Genomic DNA, 18382 nt, shown 5'->3' with positions numbered 1-18382 from the left:
AGTGTTAATTAAGACACTCTTTAATAGTTTGCAGGAAACTAAAATCTGTAGACATTACCGGCGGTAAAACCTAAGAAAAGGTTATGCTGGAGCTTTCTTTGCCTCTTCACAGTCTTGACACCTTCTTGTATTTTAAATCAAGAAGATGGTTCTGTGAATAAGATATATTATACATGCTGGATTTGTGATGAGAACCACTCTCTTCTGTAATCCTGTTATAGCGGAGACTGCCACAGTAATCCAGTAATCTTATTAAGAAGAATATTTTACAAGAAAACAAATTTGGCTTTATGGAATCGATCCTCCTATCAATACGTTGGTGAGTGATGCAGGTTCTGTAATTCCTATTAATGCAAACTTTCCTTTCCTCCCACATTATTATTTATTATTACTACAGGCACCTATTATCATGGTATCTATGCCTACAATGGGATGGGAGCTTCCCATGTGTTCAACGTGTTTTCTGATGAGTTGTTGTGTAGAAACCATTCTGTATAGCCCTAGTTAAAACATCCTGGAAACACAGGGCTTTTCTACATAGGGCTTTAATCTGCAGCTTTTTTCTCTGTGCCAGGTACCATACAGTACACAAGCCACAGTAAAAGTGTGCACATGGGACAGCATGCCCTATGTCAATGCTCACTGTTGTGTACACACAGTGGTGGTTTGCTGTAAACTGCAGGTATAGCATTCTTGGAGGTTATTCTGTGCTGAGCAGTGTGTATTCTGGGATTTTTCTCACAATGCATTGTGTGATGCACAGTGGAAGCGAGGATAGTTCAGATTTTTAAAAAATCCCATGACTCATCTGTCTCTGCCCTATGCTTCCTCTCTGGGTAGGCTAACACTATTTTCTAATTGCTGTTGGTCAGCATGCACCCAACAATATCCATGCCACTGTGCTGGCAATCTCAAGTACACAGAGGCTGCTCGGGCTGTACTTCAGCACTCAAAGATGGATCAGTTCAACTTGGGACTGTGCCTACCACACTCGTGGGCAGATGATGTGGCAGCAGCAGCTTCTCCAGCAGCAACTGGTACTGAAACGTGGACAAAAAAGAAGAGGAAGACACCAAGCATACTGACCGGCACTGTGGGCTAACTTCCTGGTTTAAATAGTTGATGTGAACCAATCAGGCTGTTGCAGGGTTTTGTCACTCTGACCTCTTTGGGCAGTCCTTCCTGTGGTATATAATGCTCCAGGAATGGGTGGGTGGTGCTTCACCTGGCTCAACATGGAGGTGTTGGTTGCCTAAGACCCCCCTCCCCAACCCCAAGTTCTAGACCCGTGGATCCTTACACCAGTAAACTGTGCTGTCCAGGGGCTGCAGAACATGGCTGGGTGTTGGTTTACAGTGCTGTATTGCCTGCTGCCTTAATAGTAATATGCACTGCAATAGGGCATTGTGGCTTTGTACGCCCTCCAGGAATTGCCTCTGTATTACCATCCTTGACCATGGTAATGCTTTCCTTGGCAACTGCCAGGCTTTTCTTTGCCACTGCAACAATCTCCTTGGAATTCTCCTGATCAGGATCAGGCTGTCCCTCCATCCCCAGATGCTGCCTCCACCTCTCTGCATTTTGGGGGTGTTTTGGGACTCTGTATTGATGTCTGTAATATTTCATCACGAGTTTTCCATTTTCTCCCTTTCATATTTGCCAGACTGTCCTTGAGGGTCTGGCCAATGCAGGTGCCATAGCTGTGGAGGTACTAAAAACAAAAGACCAGCGGTTATTGTTCAAATTCTAGGGAGCCTGTGCTAAGCACTTTTTTAAATGCATGTCTAGCTTTACCGCCCTGAGATTCTTCCCAGTCTTGGGAGCACTTTGGAGACGGTAAGTGGTGTGTGCATGAGGAGGGCTGTATTAGGATTTCTGCCTGTGCAGTATATGCTGTTTGGCTTTACAGTTGTGCATCTAGGATGGTGGGGGGGGGGCATTGGGGAATTTTGTTCCCTGGTTGGCTTTGCAAGCTTTTTTGTGCCTTGGAGGTGCTTATTTGGTGTCGGTGGGATTAGCAGGGTGAATCTGGGGATGAGCTGGTTAGTAATCCTTCCTACATCCCCTTTAGGCTGTCCATGATGTTAATCGTGAGGCAGGGAATTAGGAGGCAGAGAATGGCCTTGTTCAAAAAGGCAAAGGTCAGACTAGCAAGATACCGTGTGAAGTTATTCCCCAAGAATAACGTCCCCCCAGAAGTGTTCCAGGAGTGGAAGGGAGTCACAAGCTCTACCGCGGGAGGGGGATGGCTGTGCAGCTATTTCTCATAATCTCTGAATCAAAATTGAGCAGATTCTCAGCCTTAGATTTTGCTTTATCTCCCCTGAAGACATGTTAAAAGTGCAGAAAAAAATAGACAGGAGTCTGTAATGATTACCTGAAGCACTTGCTGTTACCAGTCTGTAAAAATGCATGTTACAGGGCATTTACGGGGAGCTGCAGTCTTTGTAGCGTTAAGAGCTTGCATTGCCAATGTCTACCCAATGTAAAGTGAGAACATTAGGCGAACTTCTTTTCCTGTAGCAAGTGTCTCAATATTCTTTTGAATTTTGCACAAAAGAATGTTTTCCTTATTTGAATCTGCCTTGGGAGTTGGTGGGATAGAGGCTGTGGACATATAGTGTAGCTGACAGCCATTTTGAGATGGTGAATGTGGCTTTTGAAGGGGGCGGGGGGAGGGAGGGGTGGCATTTGCCAGCAGGACTGCTGAAGGAAGGGAAAAGGAAAATAAATACATGGGCATGTTCCCTCCATTGTGTGGGCCTGAAAATAATTGGTAGCTGGGGCTTTAGCATGAGATGGAGCTGATTGCTTGGCCGGAGTAGCTGCCATTTTGGAAAGGTGTACATTGGGAAGGTGCACAAACGGACAGTATGAGTCAATGGAGGGAGGTGGGGACCGCAGACTCAGGTTTCTAGCTCATATCCACCTACAGTGGCTGCAGCTGAGCCATTGGGGCTCTTGGAACAGAAGCTAGCATGGCAGTATAACATCGTCATAATACATTGAAACATAATTATTAAATTATTACCAAAATTATATTAAAAGATTTACATGCTGAGGTTCCCTCCATAGGATCAGCCTCCTTAGTCCTGGTCCCTGGTTGCTGCCTGGGAATCAGGCTTGCCTTTCTCTTGGTCAGCATCAGTGCCCTAAACCCCAAAGAGATCCTGGCTTTCTGGGGAGATCGCTTAACTTCCCTCTTGGTGCTCATCCTCTGATGAGTCTTGCTGCTCATTCTTGGGAGGGACAGGCAGAAAGCAGCCACCACGCTTCACAAGGTTCCTGGGTCATATGGTTCGGTAAAATCCTGTCGAGCTCCTTAAAAAATGGACAGGTTACACGTCCCCTGCCAGACTTTTTCCTGTTATCCCTCATTTTCATGTAGGTGCTCCTGAGCTGTTTGCTCTTTATCCAGCACTATTTAGCATCCTGGTCATGGCCTCTCATGGACATCTATCTATCAATGTCCACGAAAGGTCTTTATTCCAGTGGCCGGCTGCAGGAGCTTCCTGCACCGATGCGTCTCCCTAGATAGTGATGAGATCTCAGTGTGCCTCCGAGCAGCTGCTTGAGGCATGTTGTAGGGCTTCTGGAGTCTTATCGCAGATATTGTGATAAACTGGAATCCAGGAGCAAATGGAGAAAATCTGGCTGAGCGCCAGTTTATAAACTGGGGAGGGGACATCCAGTCAGTTTGACCCCAGAGAAGGGGAGGGCACACAGGTTAACAGACAAGTCAGTAATGGTCGCCCGCAAAGCAGTGTGGGGGTAGCAGCTGGAGGATTCAGCATTGTGTGCTGAATAAGATATATTATATTGCAACAGCATTGTGTGCACACGAACAATAGCCTGGACTAACTCGCTTCACAGCAGAGTTATTTCAATTTGAAAGAGGACTTCAGAGTTTGCAATAAATATGGAGTCAGTGCACTACAATGAATTGTGTCGTCTGTATGCAAGTGTTTTAAAACTGGATTAATTCCATTTAGTTCTAGAATGGCATTTAAATATTTTTATTATTATATGATTTCTTATTTACAAGCTGCCAAGGAGCTTAGGTCATTATAAACCTTAGTAATTGAGTTATCATGATCTAATGGCTTGTGTTACACTCTGTGTAGCGTGCATTTGGTTTTTGCATTAATGTGCTGTGGTGGTGTCCTGCTTCTGCTTCAGTCATCCATTTGCAATGGGATCTAGTTTCAAACATAGTGGAAGTTATGCATAGCAATGTTTCTAAAAGGCCAAGGTCTAAAAGGTCATACGAATTTGCTAAAAGGTTCTTTTCAGTGCAATAAATGAATGCTGTGGATGTTATCCTGGAAGATGCCCAGTGTGTTCAGCTCCCCGTACACTTGGAGCTAATGGTAATGAGCACCTTGCAAGATGTCCAGCGCTTTCAGGACTGGGCCATTCATTTCTTTGAGCAAACAAGAGTTAGAACACTTTTTATTAAAATGATTACTCAAGGAGGATCCTAGAGATTCCTGCTCCACCCACCACTGGTCACTCTTGTTTTCACTTCAGAAGATTTACTTCCTGCAGACTTTTTTTTCCCTTCAAGCTGTGAGTTCTCTCTAGTCTGTTCTTTAGTGGGGTTTTCATTAGGATATAAGTAACTTCCAAAACTCAGGGTGAGTAGTGTTGCTTCACCCAATCAGCTCTCACCCTGGAGGATTTTACCAGGGCAGTAGATTTCTTAGATGATGCTTGGCTGCATGTTCCAGTCAGAGCAAGTCACAGGGTAATCCTCAGATAATTATTCTTTCAATATAAATCCCTCTCTTTCTACTTCTCCTCTTAAACTATTTTTAAAAAGTCATGTCTATAACAATAACAGCCCTCACATTATAACAAGGGAGTCTTTTCCTCTTAATTGGGCAACATACTCCTTCATGCAAAATCTGTCATTGCCAGATATCCTCACTGCCCAGGCCCTGAAATGCCTGCAGGATCGTGGGCTTTGTAATTAACTGGGAAAAGAGCAGCCTCTCCTCACCACAGAGAATTCTGTACATAGCTGTAAAAATAAACTCAATGTAGAGGAAGGTGTTTCTGTCACAGGAAAGGAAGGATTCTTTGATTGCAGAATTGACTAAAGATGAAGAAAGGAGAAGGCTGACTGCTTGATAGCATACAAACAGGGATTGCTCATAATTGTCTTCTAATCAAGTCTTAAATAATGTTAAAAAAACAAACAATAAATGTATGTGATAAGCACGCACTTTTGAAAAGTGGGTTAAGTCACACAGTCCTGATGTACAGTATAACATACTGTAAGCAAGTGCATTGCAATGGAGCTTAAAAAGAAAGCAGCACTGACAGCACAAAGTGGGGTTAGAAAATAATGATGTACAGCTAATATAATTTCAGATGGTAAAAGAACATTGAGCTAAAACAGAAGGCAGGAGAAATCTCAAACATACAGGCAAGTAGACACAGAGCATCTATCACGGTATAGTTATTATGCCAAATTTCACGAAAGCTTATGCTCAAATAAATTGGTTAATCGCTAAGGTGCCACAAGTACTCCTTTTCCTTTTGCGGATACAGACTAACACGGCTGCTCCTCTGAAACCTGACAAAATGAACTGTTATAGTACAGTCTACATTCTAAAATGCTAGTGCCATGTTTGTGCATGTTCACAGAATTATGAAATTTTCCACTTTTTTCTGAATTAAGTTAAAAGCTGGCTGTCTTGTTGTTTATGCAATTTCATTAAGTAATGTTGAAGCTGACTAATAACTTACTTCTAGAGTGTGGCATGTTGAGGCCTGATGCTCCCGCTGTATGTGTTTTTTCCAGAATAGGGGCTGGGAAATGTACATTTTCATTCATCAGGTTTCTTCTAGTAGTTTTCTATCAGGGTGTTAGGTTTTGTTGTTCCTCTCAGCCACCACAGAAATGGAAGGAAGATCAGATCCAGCCATTATCTTAATTCCCCACTGAAAGATAAAGAAATACATCCAATTCCCCAAAATCCCACCTGATGTTTGTGGGAGTCAGGAGAGGCAAGTGTCATCCATGAGCAGGCTCTGTTTCTTCTCATTGGCACTAGGCCCCATTGCTAAAAGTTTCTGTAAAGCTGCTTCCCTCTGGCTTCTCCCCTCAGGGATTTCACAGTGTGGACGGGAGGCCTTGATCCTGCACCTTGATTTCAGTGGCAGAGTTCCCATTGGCTTCAGTGGTGCAGGATCAGATCCTTAGGAAAGATGCTGTAACCAGGTCAATTCCTGTTAAAACTGCCTTGCTCCCAGGGACACTACAGAGGGCAAAGGGGCTTCTCTGATGTTAGGGGAAAAGTGGAGCATGGTGCAGAGTTGGCACTTGCCCCTTCCCCCCCATGCCACATCCTCTGGGTTATGCTACCCTGTACTTGTCAGAGGGCAGCATGGACCCTTTAAGCATTAATATGGAATAAACAGATATTTTTTCCCAAGCCATAACTAGGTATGTGAATGGCATCTCCCTTTATTTTTGGAGATGTTTAAACAGGTGTGCAATGCAGATATTGGGAGGTCAGCAGTATCTGTGACCCACAGCAGTGAAAATCTTTCTTGAGCCTTTATAAAACAAAAGAGGGGAAAGAAATTATGTGTACTGACAAAATGTGACTACAGACAGGATGTGATGTAGACATTTATAGAAGAAATTATATCAACCAATAGATAACCAGGAGCTTTACCTTCAGTTAATGCAGTGGCTAGTGTGGTACTAATGATAATAAAAGAAAAAGACATTTACTGCATGGTAGTATTTATCTTTACCATGGTATTTTTGTTTTTTTCTAACTTAGAATTGGAAATAACAACAATACTTCACCTTATAAAGTTCTTTTTATGCATAGATCTTTTCAAGTGCTTTTCAAGTGATGCAAAGTGCTTTTCAAGGGAAGAGAAAATATCATCCTCATTTCTCAGATGGAGAAACTAAGGTATTAAGAGATGAAGTGACTTAGTTAATGTCACACACCATGCCAGTGGCAGAATCAGGCATAGAATCCAGTTCTTCTGGCTCCAACTACAGTGTCCTATTCACTGGACTGTGCTGTCACCCAAAGCCACAGTAAATTTAACTACTGGTAGAGACAAAAGTTCAGTTTTTCATCATGTCTGCCATGTATAAAGCATGAACATCATATCCTTTCTGCCTTGGCGAATTAACTCACTTTCCTTTAGTGAGATTTCTACTCTTTCAGCTTTCCCAGTGTCTACAAAACCAAAACTGCTCCTGGCTTTGGATATTGATATACTGCCACAACCTGCTATCATGCCACCCCGCAGAGACTGAATACTATTATTGTAAACAAGCACAAAAAACAAACAAACAAAAAAACCCCACACCTGTAAGAGGAGCAGATCTAAAGCAACACCTACAGAAGAAATAGCCTTTATAAATAATCTCAGAGTGGAGATTACAAGTAACAAGTAGATGTCATTTATCAGAAGTTTCTTTGGTGGTGCATTATATTTTATTATGGTGCACAATTCAGAAAAAAATACATTGAACTTTTGCACACTGTCATATTTTTGTCTGAATCAAGACTTTAGTATTAGCCATGTAGTCTATTTATTAGCCTTTAACATACCATTACTGGTTATGTTCTCCACTGTTCTTGTCTGGTGTATATTTCTCTACAGATACAGGATATAGTTGTGAAAAATGTATTTTATGTGCATACTATATATTTCTAAAGATACATGTGCCAGCCAATACCCTGTTAATGGTATGAACTTTAATTTCACAGATGAAAGAACTTGGTGTCATTGTGTACAACTGCAGCTGCCTCGTCCTAGATTTACAAAGGATATTTGCCTTGTATAGCTCATTAAAATACAAGAATAAAGTGCCTCCAAGTTGGTCTAAGAGATTGTATGGGGTGTATGATACCCAAAATAAACTGATGCTGCAGCTGAATGAGACAAAATCAGAAGTCTTTGTGTCGGTGAGTTCTTAAGAGAATATCTGTTCTTTGCCTGTTTCAGGGGGAGGGGGGGCAGTATTATGTAACACTCGAGTTTTATTGGGACCCAGAAATTTGGCTTCAGTTGAACCTTCTATTACAACATTGTCTTTACTGCGTAACTGAATAGAGACATTGGGTTAGTCTGGTGTTTAATACCATACATGTAAAATATCACATGTCTTTTCACACACACAAAAAGACAGAACACATGTTTACAGAACATGTGAATAACTACCATGATGCTGCTTACTGCCTGACAACAGCTCACTTCTGAAAGAGTCGTCTCTACGCATGCTCCAGCACTCTTGTGTACCCAATGTTCTCTACGTATAACCTTTCCGCTTTTAGGTTTTTAACACCCTGGAAGCATTCCTATTCAGGAAAGCACTTAAGTCCTTGAGAAATAATGGAACTTAAGCACATGCTCAAGTATTTCTCTGAAATGTGGCCTAACAAGAATATACATACCAGGACTTTTCATTAACCAAGAGAAGCTGTTGAAATTGAGAGTCATGGCAGTGACTGAAACTGAGCTACAGAAAAAGTACCATAGTTATCAACTGTGCACGGGAAATCGTTGGTTGCTGACAGACTGGATCACTTTCTCCTCAGGGGAGAAAATAACCATTTCAATAGGTTTATTGTTTGCGGGGAAAATCTGTAACCAAATGTGGAGAAATCCATACTTTTTTCCCCACTTTTCACATTACACGGACGCAAAGAATAGTAAAGTCACTCTGATTTTCATGACATTTTAACTACATGTGGAGCACTGTCATGAATGTAGAGCATTGAAAATTAATTTTTGTATTATTACTCTTTCCTTGCACTGTAATTCTCAATATTGTTTCTTAAAGGCAAGGAACAACAGGAGAGCCCTCATGTCGCTAACTTATTATCTGTACGTTTCAGCTTAGCAAAGAATTTGTAGCTAAATGGATTAACTTTGAATCTAATATTTTAATTATAGCTAGTCCAAATCCTGTTACATTTTTGCTAAAATTAGAGCCCAGTATCTGTTTTTTGCAATGTGACTTTTGGTTGATTAATTATCATAATCATCTTATTAACGTAGCACTTCTTCTACATCCCCATGAATGCATTCAGAGTGCTATATAACAACAGAAACTTTTATTTGTAGATCATTTAAACATTTCCAACATCAAAACACCTAAAACTGGTTGAGAATGCCCAGTACGAATAGGAGAGGAGGGGAAAGGGATAGGAGAAAGTTAAAAGACCCAGCATATTAAAAAGCTGTTTTTAATGGGGAGAAATGGACTGAGATGGAAGAATAGAATGCACTCTTAGACTCCCCACAGCAAAGGCATGATTCCCTGTCCACCTAATGTGCAATGGTTGAATCCCTGAAAGGTAGCTGGTATGTGAGCGCATATACCTATTGAGAAGATGCTCAAGGAAGATCTCAAACAGAGCCAGGGCCAACGCCATTAAGGACTTTAAAAACACCACCACCAAGTTAGTCAGTCGGAGACTTTATAAGCAGATGTAGTGTGGGTGTAATACGATTTTAGTTGTTCAAACCAATTTTCAAACCTGCTGCCCCATTCTGAACAAATGGTGAGTCCTGGTGAAATCCTTTCTTGGAGGAGAATACAGTAATGAGCCAGTAGTCACAGAGAATGTATTGCTATTACGAGGTTCTCATAGGGCAAAGAATGACACACCCTGAGCAAGTGGAGTGTGGAGGGAAAGATACCTTTCATACCACATTTAGCATGGTCGTGAGTGAAAGTGAAGCCAAGTATTTCCAAACAAGTCCTCTTGATAAATGCATGCATGAAAGAAGAGAGCACATCCTCATGCTGCAATCCTTAACCTACCAGCGACTCTCCCCTCTCCCACGAGCGAATCCACTCCAACGCGCCCAGCTGCCGTATCATACCAGCGTTTCTCCTGGGTGGAGACTAAACATGTAGGGCCTATAGGACAATTATATATCACCAGCTAACTGTCCTCAGTTTTGAAATGACCTCTGCAAGAGGCCTTATATACACTGAAGAAAATGGGAGCTAGGATAGACCTACAATGGATATTGCACTTCAGTTTTCTCAGTGAGACCCCATAATTGATACTGATTGATACTTACCATCTAGTTTTGACTTGAACCATGGAAGGGTAGTTCTACACCACCTCACCTTCCTTCCCTCCCCCATCCACTGTGCTGCACTTTCTCCTGATAAATCTTCTTTTCTTCATGTTTGCTTTTTTTCCTATACCACAATGTTGTCCAGGAAGTGGGAATGAGAAGGAAAGAAAGATGCGGTTTCCAGAATCAGATTCTTCCCTTCTTGAAAACAGGATTTTCAATATATCATTTCTCGCACCAAGCATCTCAAGGTCTAAGAAAGGAACTGCAGAAGTATTCTATAGCCCGTTGAAAGGACACAGAGAAGTTATGCTATTAGTGTCTAGTTATCCAAGATGGAATTTGGCCAGGGCAGCAATCCTAATCCTGGGGGGAAAAAATGCCCTGGGATCTTTAATGACCACAGTTGGTCAGAAATTTATTTGTATGTCTCTCCTGTAATCATGTTAACAATGTCGTAATGGACAGTTTGCATTTCGTATCTGTGCACAGACATGAATGTTAGTGATAGTTTTACAATGGTTTTTTTGCAACGGTGCCAATGATGGGACTATAGGAAGTCCAACATATACCCTTTCCTGTGGAAAATAAACATGGTAGACAAGGCTATTACCTTTACTCTCCCAATTTACGCTGGACTCAAAATGCCTCTGGATCAACAATAGTTATCAAACTGCTTACAAGAGAGATTGCAGCAGCTCTGGATTCTGTAGCTAGTTTGTCTTTTTGCTGTTAACTTGTACCCCTGAGCATTTCTAGAGAGAAAATAGTCGGTTATCTTTGGAGTAAATCAAATTGTGTATACAATATCCTGAGAAAACAGATTCAGATAATAGAAATAAATCACCTAAGTGATATTTTTTTATTTTTTACCTTGCTTCGTGAATCTAAATTCATTGTCTTAAAAATTCTTCTCTTCCAGTCTTTCTTGCTGTGTAAGATGTGAACATCACAGTAAATCAATGATTCTCCATTCAGGAATCCTCATGGTACAGTTGCTTAGCAACAGTACAGTCTTCCTGAGTGGCTGAGAGAGACAAAAGAAAATGCAGTTGCTTTTTTTGAGGATTCGGGGCTCAGTCCTGGGAAAGCATGGATACTCTGAACTGCCAATGATTTTAATTACCCTACTATGTATTTTTTTATTATTAAAATAACACTTAGGAACACCAATCAAGGATCAGGGCCCCATTGTGCTTGTTACTGTACTGACAAATAAAGAAGAAAGACACTGTACCAGACAGACCACAGTAGATTAGTTGTCAGGATGCAACATGTGGACAAAGCAGACAAAGAGAGTGGGGGAAGGTAGGAAGATGAGGTAACAAAATAAAGAGTTTAGCATGTTCCCCACTTGTCTAAGCAATGCCTGATGATTTGTAGACAACATGAATGAGGGAGGTTTTAAAGGTTAGACCCTTGTTAGACCTTTCACCAACGGTGATTTTCTTAGCAATGTGTTACCTGGCATGAAACAGTAAACAGGTTAAGGTCATAAACACTAATTCATAACATTGATGAATGATGTGCCCTGTTAGTGTTGTGGCCAGGATACATCTACTACTTTGTAATGTAACCAGTACTGTGAATCTTTAAAGCATAATCCTGTGATGTGTCATGTAACACCTTCCTCTCAAGTAGAGCTACTTTGATAGCAATGGCTATTTTCACGATTGACCCCTTTGAAAATCTTTCTATACAGCTATAATTCTGTGTAATGCTCAAACCGCATTTAGGTATCTGATTCCCCCTTTGCACCTTTGAAATTACAGCTGTGTAGTTTAACATACCAGTGATTAATATTCTCCACTAAATTTTGTAATTTTATTTGCAAATCTCACCTCGAGATGACAAAGAAACACTTCTCCTTTTACTTTAAGTGTAACATTTGGCCTTTTGTCTTCACAGAATTCTCCCAAACTCTTTTGTCCAAAAGACAGAGTCTTGGATATTGAAGCTATCTACAATGTTATAGATGATGCCAAACAGTTTGTTTATATAGCTGTCATGGATTACCTCCCTATTGTCTTTGACACAAATGCTAAAAGGTTAGTGAGTGTCCACAATGTATTTAGCACATTGCTGCAATGAGAGAAAGCTCTTGCTGGTGAAAATAAATCAGCAGGCATTTAGTTACTCGTTATGGATCAATTTCTTAGGGCCCAATTCTGCTCTCACTGAAATCAATGAGAGTTCTACCATTGACTTAACTGGGAGCAGAATTGGGACCTAAGACGGAATTTCCAAGTTCTGGGTTCTAAGCTGTGGATCACCCTATTGAAGGAGATCAGAATGTGTCTAGTCTAAGCTAGTCACAGCCAGCATGGATTCACCAAGGGAAGGTCATGCCTGACTAATCTAATCGCCTTTTACGATGAGATTACTGGTTCTGTGGATGAAGGGAAAGCAGTGGATGTATTGTTTCTTGACTTTAGCAAAGCTTTTGACACGGTCTCCCATAGTATTCTTGTCAGCAAGTTAAGGAAGTATGGGCTGGATGAATGCACTATAAGGTGGGTAGAAAGCTGGCTAGATTGTCGGGCTCAACGGGTAGTGATCAATGGCTCCATGTCTAGTTGGCAGCCGGTATCAAGTGGAGTGCCCCAAGGGTCGGTCCTGGGGCCGGTTTTATTCAATATCTTCATAAATGATCTGGAGGATGGTGTGGATTGCACTCTCAGCAAATTTGCGGATGATACTAAACTGGGAGGAGTGGTAGATACGCTGGAGGGGAGGGATAGGATACAGAAGGACCTAGACCAATTGGAAGATTGGGCCAAAAGGAATCTGATGAGGTTCAATAAGGATAAGTGCAGGGTCCTGCACTTAGGACGGAAGAACCCAATGCACAGCTACAGACTAGGGACCGAATGGCTAGGCAGCAGTTCTGCGGAAAAGGACCTAGGGGTGACAGTGGACGAGAAGCTGGATATGAGTCAGCAGTGTGCCCTTGTTGCCAAGAAGGCCAATGGCATTTTGGGATGTATAAGTAGGGGCATAGCGAGCAGATCGAGGGACGTGATCATTCCCCTCTATTCGACATTGGTGAGGCCTCATCTGGAGTACTGTGTCCAGTTTTGGGCCCCACACTTCAAGAAGGATGTGGATAAATTGGAGAGAGTCCAGCGAAGGGCAACAAAAATGATTAGGGGACTGGAACACATGAGTTATGAGGAGAGGCTGAGGGAGCTGGGATTGTTTAGCCTGCAGAAGAGAAGAATGAGGGGGGATTTGATAGCTGCTTTCAACTACCTGAAAGGGGGTTCCAAAGAGGATGGCTCTAGACTGTTCTCAATGGTAGCAGATGACAGAACGAGGAGTAATGGTCTCAAGTTGCAGTGGGGGAGGTTTAGATTGGATATTAGGAAAAACTTTTTCACTAAGAGGGTGGTGAAACACTGGAATGCGTTACCTAGGGAGGTGGTAGAATCTCCTTCCTTAGAGGTTTTTAAGGTCAGGCTTGACAAAGCCCTGGCTGGGATGATTTAACTGGGAATTGGTCCTGCTTTGAGCAGGGGGTTGAACTAGATGACCTTCTGGGGTCCCTTCCAACCCTGATATTCTATGATTCTATAGTCTGACCATCTATGAGTGACGTGACAGATCCAGGAAAACAACAGTAGAACTCACTTTTGTTTCCTATGTTACTGTATTCAGCACCTAGATACAATGGCTATTGGCACTTTATGAATACCAGATAGTGTCTGTGTGTATGAAAGAGAGAGAACATATTGAAGGAACTAATACACAGTATGGAAACTGTCATAATTTTATTTTAAAAAACAGACCTTTTTAAACTCAGCACAGATTGCACTTCCACCAATATTACATTATAGCTAGCTCATAGCAAAAAAAGTCAAAAAAGTTTATGCACAATGTATTTATGGCCTAGATTTACAAAAGTGCTCAGGACCTACAACTGGAGCCAAATCTTAATAAAATTATTCAGCTTCCCCTCCCCTCAGTTGGAGCTGAATAAGTGGCTAAATTGAGAACTACCAAGTATCCAGTAGCTCCCATTGCACTCAGAGGAAGGTGCTGGGAGCTGAACCTTTTGGATATCTGGCCACTTAAATCAGGCGCCTTAATGATGGTTGCTGGCTCTTTTGAAAATCTGTATTTATGCCTTTTTCACCCTTGCATAATTGAAAAAAAAGAGGGGGTTATGTGTAACCCTTCCAAAACCTGAGACCAGATGTGAGACCTTTGAGACCCACAAGAACATTTTTGGAGAAAGTTACTGTCTAAAGCTATACTAGTGGTTTAAAATGGAATAGATCTTTTGTAACTTTAATTGTAGTGTTGCTCTGTTAGGGAGGAGGCAAGGATTTTCCCCACTCTATAGAGGAACCAGCTGATCTGTGCCCCTATCCTGATTAATTCAAAGATCCATGTGGCTTGAGGCATAGGACCACCTACACAGAGAGGTCCCTTGCAGTTTTATTGGCAGCATGGCTTTAAACTTAATGCACTGCCATAGCTTCCCCATTGGCATTATCCCCCCAGCCTCCCAATAAAGGAGTTTCTTTGGCAATCTCCCTAGATTGATGGTAGAAGGGAGCTGCACATCTCCCTTGGGTTTCTTGCCAGAATCTCTCACTTCTGGCCTGCTCCCTCTCCAGGAGTGGGATCTCTAGACCCATGTTGAGTGCTCTGGGCCAAGGACCGTAGGAATAGTGCCACAGAGACAGCTGTCACATTGGGGTAAGAATTCACCAACTCCCCAGGAATTGGACAGTGACGGTGGGGGAGAGACGAGTCCTCATGTGAGCAAACTCCCGTCCCACCCAAAGAATATAGGGACCCTGCTCTTGGGTATCTCTCTTCCTCTTTTTCCTCCCTTCCCCCCGGCAGGAACTTCTTGTGGTTATTATAATCCTAGGCCTGAGATCCCAGAATGGGAGAGAGGCTGACAATCAGGGCTTTAAAAAGTAAGGAGTTGGCAGCTCCTTCTGCTTAAAACTGAGAGGAGTTCTTGTTCTCTCCCTGGCTTGGGTAAGCAGTGCATTCTGATAGCTCACCCTCTTCTTTGGAATTGCACTTCCTATTCCAATCTACTTTAACACTGTTGATGACGTGCATCACTCCACTGGGTGTGGGGGGACTAGAAGTTCATTTTGAATGAGTCTTTGCATCTACAGGGGCAGCTCTGCAACCACCCACCCAGGGAGAGATTGGGCATACTAACTCACACAGGCCAGTAGGGCCTCACTGCCCCCAGGATTGGTTGGTTTTGTGTGAAGCAGGGTGATAGAGTGGTAAGGGTCTAGCACAACTTCCTGCCACCTCAGTTTGATTCCTTAGACTGCAGACAAATGCTGTTCATGTTTTGTTTAGTTGTATTTAGTTTTCCCTAGTGGGGCTAGGTCTGCCTGGGTAAAAATCTAATTGATTGCTTTTTACCTGAATGTATTGTGTGCTTTCTCCACAGGTACTGGCCGTATTTGGATGGGAAGATAAGAGAAGCATTAGTATTACGAAGCATTAAAGTCCGGCTCCTCATAAGTTTCTCAAAAGACACAGATCCCCTTACGTTTAACTTTGTTTCATCTCTTAAAGCTATTTGTATTGAGGTTCCCAGCTGTAGTTTAAAAGTTGTAAGTATACACCATATTGGTTCAGAATGAGTCTAAGATGTTTTCAGTGCACAAAAATAAATACTAACAATAAGTATATTAAGATTATCTATGTTGCTGTGGAAACCTTAACATTTCATTGAAAACCACAAGAAATGCATAATTTTGGGCCAAATTTAGCCCTGGTGTACACACAACTCTTGACTTACTGCAATAGACTTTAATGAACTAGTAGCAAGGGTAAATGCATCATTAACCCCAATTCAGTCCCCTTTTGCAAGTGAAATATTTTGTAGTATCCTGCACACTGTTCACTGTAATTTATGATCAATGTGGCCAAGTTACTAGATAGATTTCAGTGATGTTACACACCCTTACAAGTTTGAATTTGGTCCGCTTTTGTAACAATTCCTTTCATTTTACTGTATTGACTCCTGAATGCTCTTCAGTTTTGGTAACAATTGTGCAGAATTTGGATCTCACATGGCAGTGGTAACAACATACATGCTATAATCATATAATGCACGTTCTTGGGGACAGGGACTCTCTCTGTTATTTGTTTGTACAGTGGCACTGTTCTGCTAAGCCAAACTGAGGAAGATAGTAATATTTATCACTTACATAGTGTGGTGTTTTTAATCTTCCGGAACTTTACAAACACTAACTAGTCCTAACACTCCCCCCTGTGAGGTAAATCAGTATTATTCCCATTTTATACATATCAAAACCGAGGAAGAAAAGTTAAATGACTGTCCCATGACTCGGTGTGTCACAGCCATGGTTAGGATTCAGGAGATCCGGGCTCCCAGTCCTGTGTTCACAACACTAAATCTGGTCTCTCCTGGAGAAACGGAACCAAGTGAGTCACAGTTTTACGTCTTGTTTAAATTGAAGAGAATGTGCCATCACTGGACTGCTTATATGATTGTGGAATAAAGTGATCTGACTGTCAAATACACTAGCACCTTCTTCCTCTTTATCACAGTAAATAAAATAAATGCAGATTTTACATGGACATTATGCAGTTCATTCAAAGTTCTGAACACAGAACTATTACTTGGCCACATTGCACATGCAGTGTATAAAGAAGTATTTAACACCACATGTGCTGCACTTCACAGTAGTGGGTAGAGTTATGATTGTTGTTGCATTAAATTTGACATAATTATTAATGAATTAAGATATTTATGAAATTCAGTGAACGATACTGGAAGTAAAAGAACAGTCCTCTCTGAGGCACCCATCCCATTTGAGAAAAATTGTCTGCTGAAGTTCTGATTTTTTTTTTCAGTAATTCACATAAGATGGTTATTGTTAATTGGACTAATAGCTGATATGGAAGCTGGTTACGTACATCACTGAATGTATGTACTTTTGCACTCAGTAAATAAAGCCAACCAATACTAGATCCATTTTCCCTGTGAGGTCTGAATATACCAGTGTCAGACTTGATACGTTTTGGGCACAGTTAGCACAGCTCCCATTATTTTGAATTCCCCTTAAACCATAGGGACAAGTTACCCCTGAGTTTTAAACATGCAGAAGGAAGTTGGAGCAAATGAGAGCGTTGGCAGTTTGGCACAAGGACAGTATTCAGTTCCATGACAGCTTTGGTATGGTGTTCATATGGCTCCCATGTGAATTACATACACCCAACTCACCTGTCTGAGGCAGAGCCTTCCGGCCTTTATGGATCAATCTTCCTCCATTCTCTTTTTTTATGTCCATTCTTAACTTTCCACAACTTAAGTTTTCTCCACTCCTTGCTCTAGTTCCATCCTCTCCTTCCACTCCTCAGGTAAAGCTCTCAAATAATGTAAATACAATAAAAACTAAAGAGAAAAGTAAAATAAAGTTCTCCAAGATAGGTTCAGGCATTAGTCATCAATGGCTGCAATTCCCATCCCAATCTGCATTGCCTCCATCCTCTTCTTTCAGGTTTCACCTGAATTACATTTCTTCCCCGGGACATACAATTGCTACTCCTCTCCTCCAAAAGTCTTTTAAAATGAAATAACATAACAATTCCATTATTGAGCCACACCCTGCTGTCACAGCAACACTCTTGACTATAGTAGCAAAGTTAAGAAAAAGGCTGAACCATTCGGAGAGTAGAAGTTTCTAGGAGCTAATGTTAGTTAACAGCCTACAGGTCTGTGAGACTGTTACACATGCAATTAGTATCAGTAATGTTGTGGAACCTTATTAGTACAGTTCTTTTAAATGTTATCTTTTCCAGTGCTCAGCCACTAAGTACTTAAGGGAAAATGTAGGTAATTTCTTTTTTTTGGAACAATTAGAGCACCGAATAATGTACAGTGTTTGTTAATTAGTATAGTTCCTGGGCTGGTATATTTCCTCTCTTTCTTAGAAAGGCTAATATAGCCTTAGACTCTTTGCCTGAGCAGGACTCGCAGTAACAACCAAAGGAAAACTAAGTGCTGACTGCAGAACACCAGTATTAACATTGCACATCTTTTGTTTCACACATTGAATGATACTTGTACAGTAAGATGTAAAATTATGAACACAACAAGCAGGGATGGTTTTCTGTGATACGTTCCTTGTATATTATTGGTTTCTTATTCCTGGTGATAATACTATCTGAAACATATTGCATACAGACGATTTTCAGTCTGAAACACATATGGTAAGGCAACTTTCAACACACTAATTACAACCCTCAGATTTAAACCCAGGTACAGAGATGGGATAAGAACTTCCAA

General features: G+C 41.5%; 1 protein-coding gene across 2 annotated transcripts in view; it reads left to right on the top strand.

Annotated features, from left to right (window-relative positions):
• The window catches only part of PLD5 (phospholipase D family member 5), a 237878-nt gene that overhangs the window by 208138 nt on the left and 11358 nt on the right, over positions 1 to 18382 (top strand). For both annotated transcript variants that reach the window (XM_073335270.1, XM_073335271.1), the window contains 3 exons: positions 7752 to 7949; positions 11989 to 12128; positions 15512 to 15677. In XM_073335270.1, coding sequence (XP_073191371.1) covers positions 7752 to 7949; positions 11989 to 12128; positions 15512 to 15677 — 504 coding nt within the window. The remainder of the gene's footprint in view (positions 1 to 7751; positions 7950 to 11988; positions 12129 to 15511; positions 15678 to 18382) is intronic.

The sequence above is a fragment of the Lepidochelys kempii genome, chromosome 3, assembly GCF_965140285.1.
Source record: "Lepidochelys kempii isolate rLepKem1 chromosome 3, rLepKem1.hap1, whole genome shotgun sequence".
NCBI lineage: Eukaryota > Metazoa > Chordata > Testudines > Cheloniidae > Lepidochelys > Lepidochelys kempii.
Note: the sequence above shows the minus strand (reverse complement) of the source record. Positions and strands in the feature narration are given on the sequence as shown.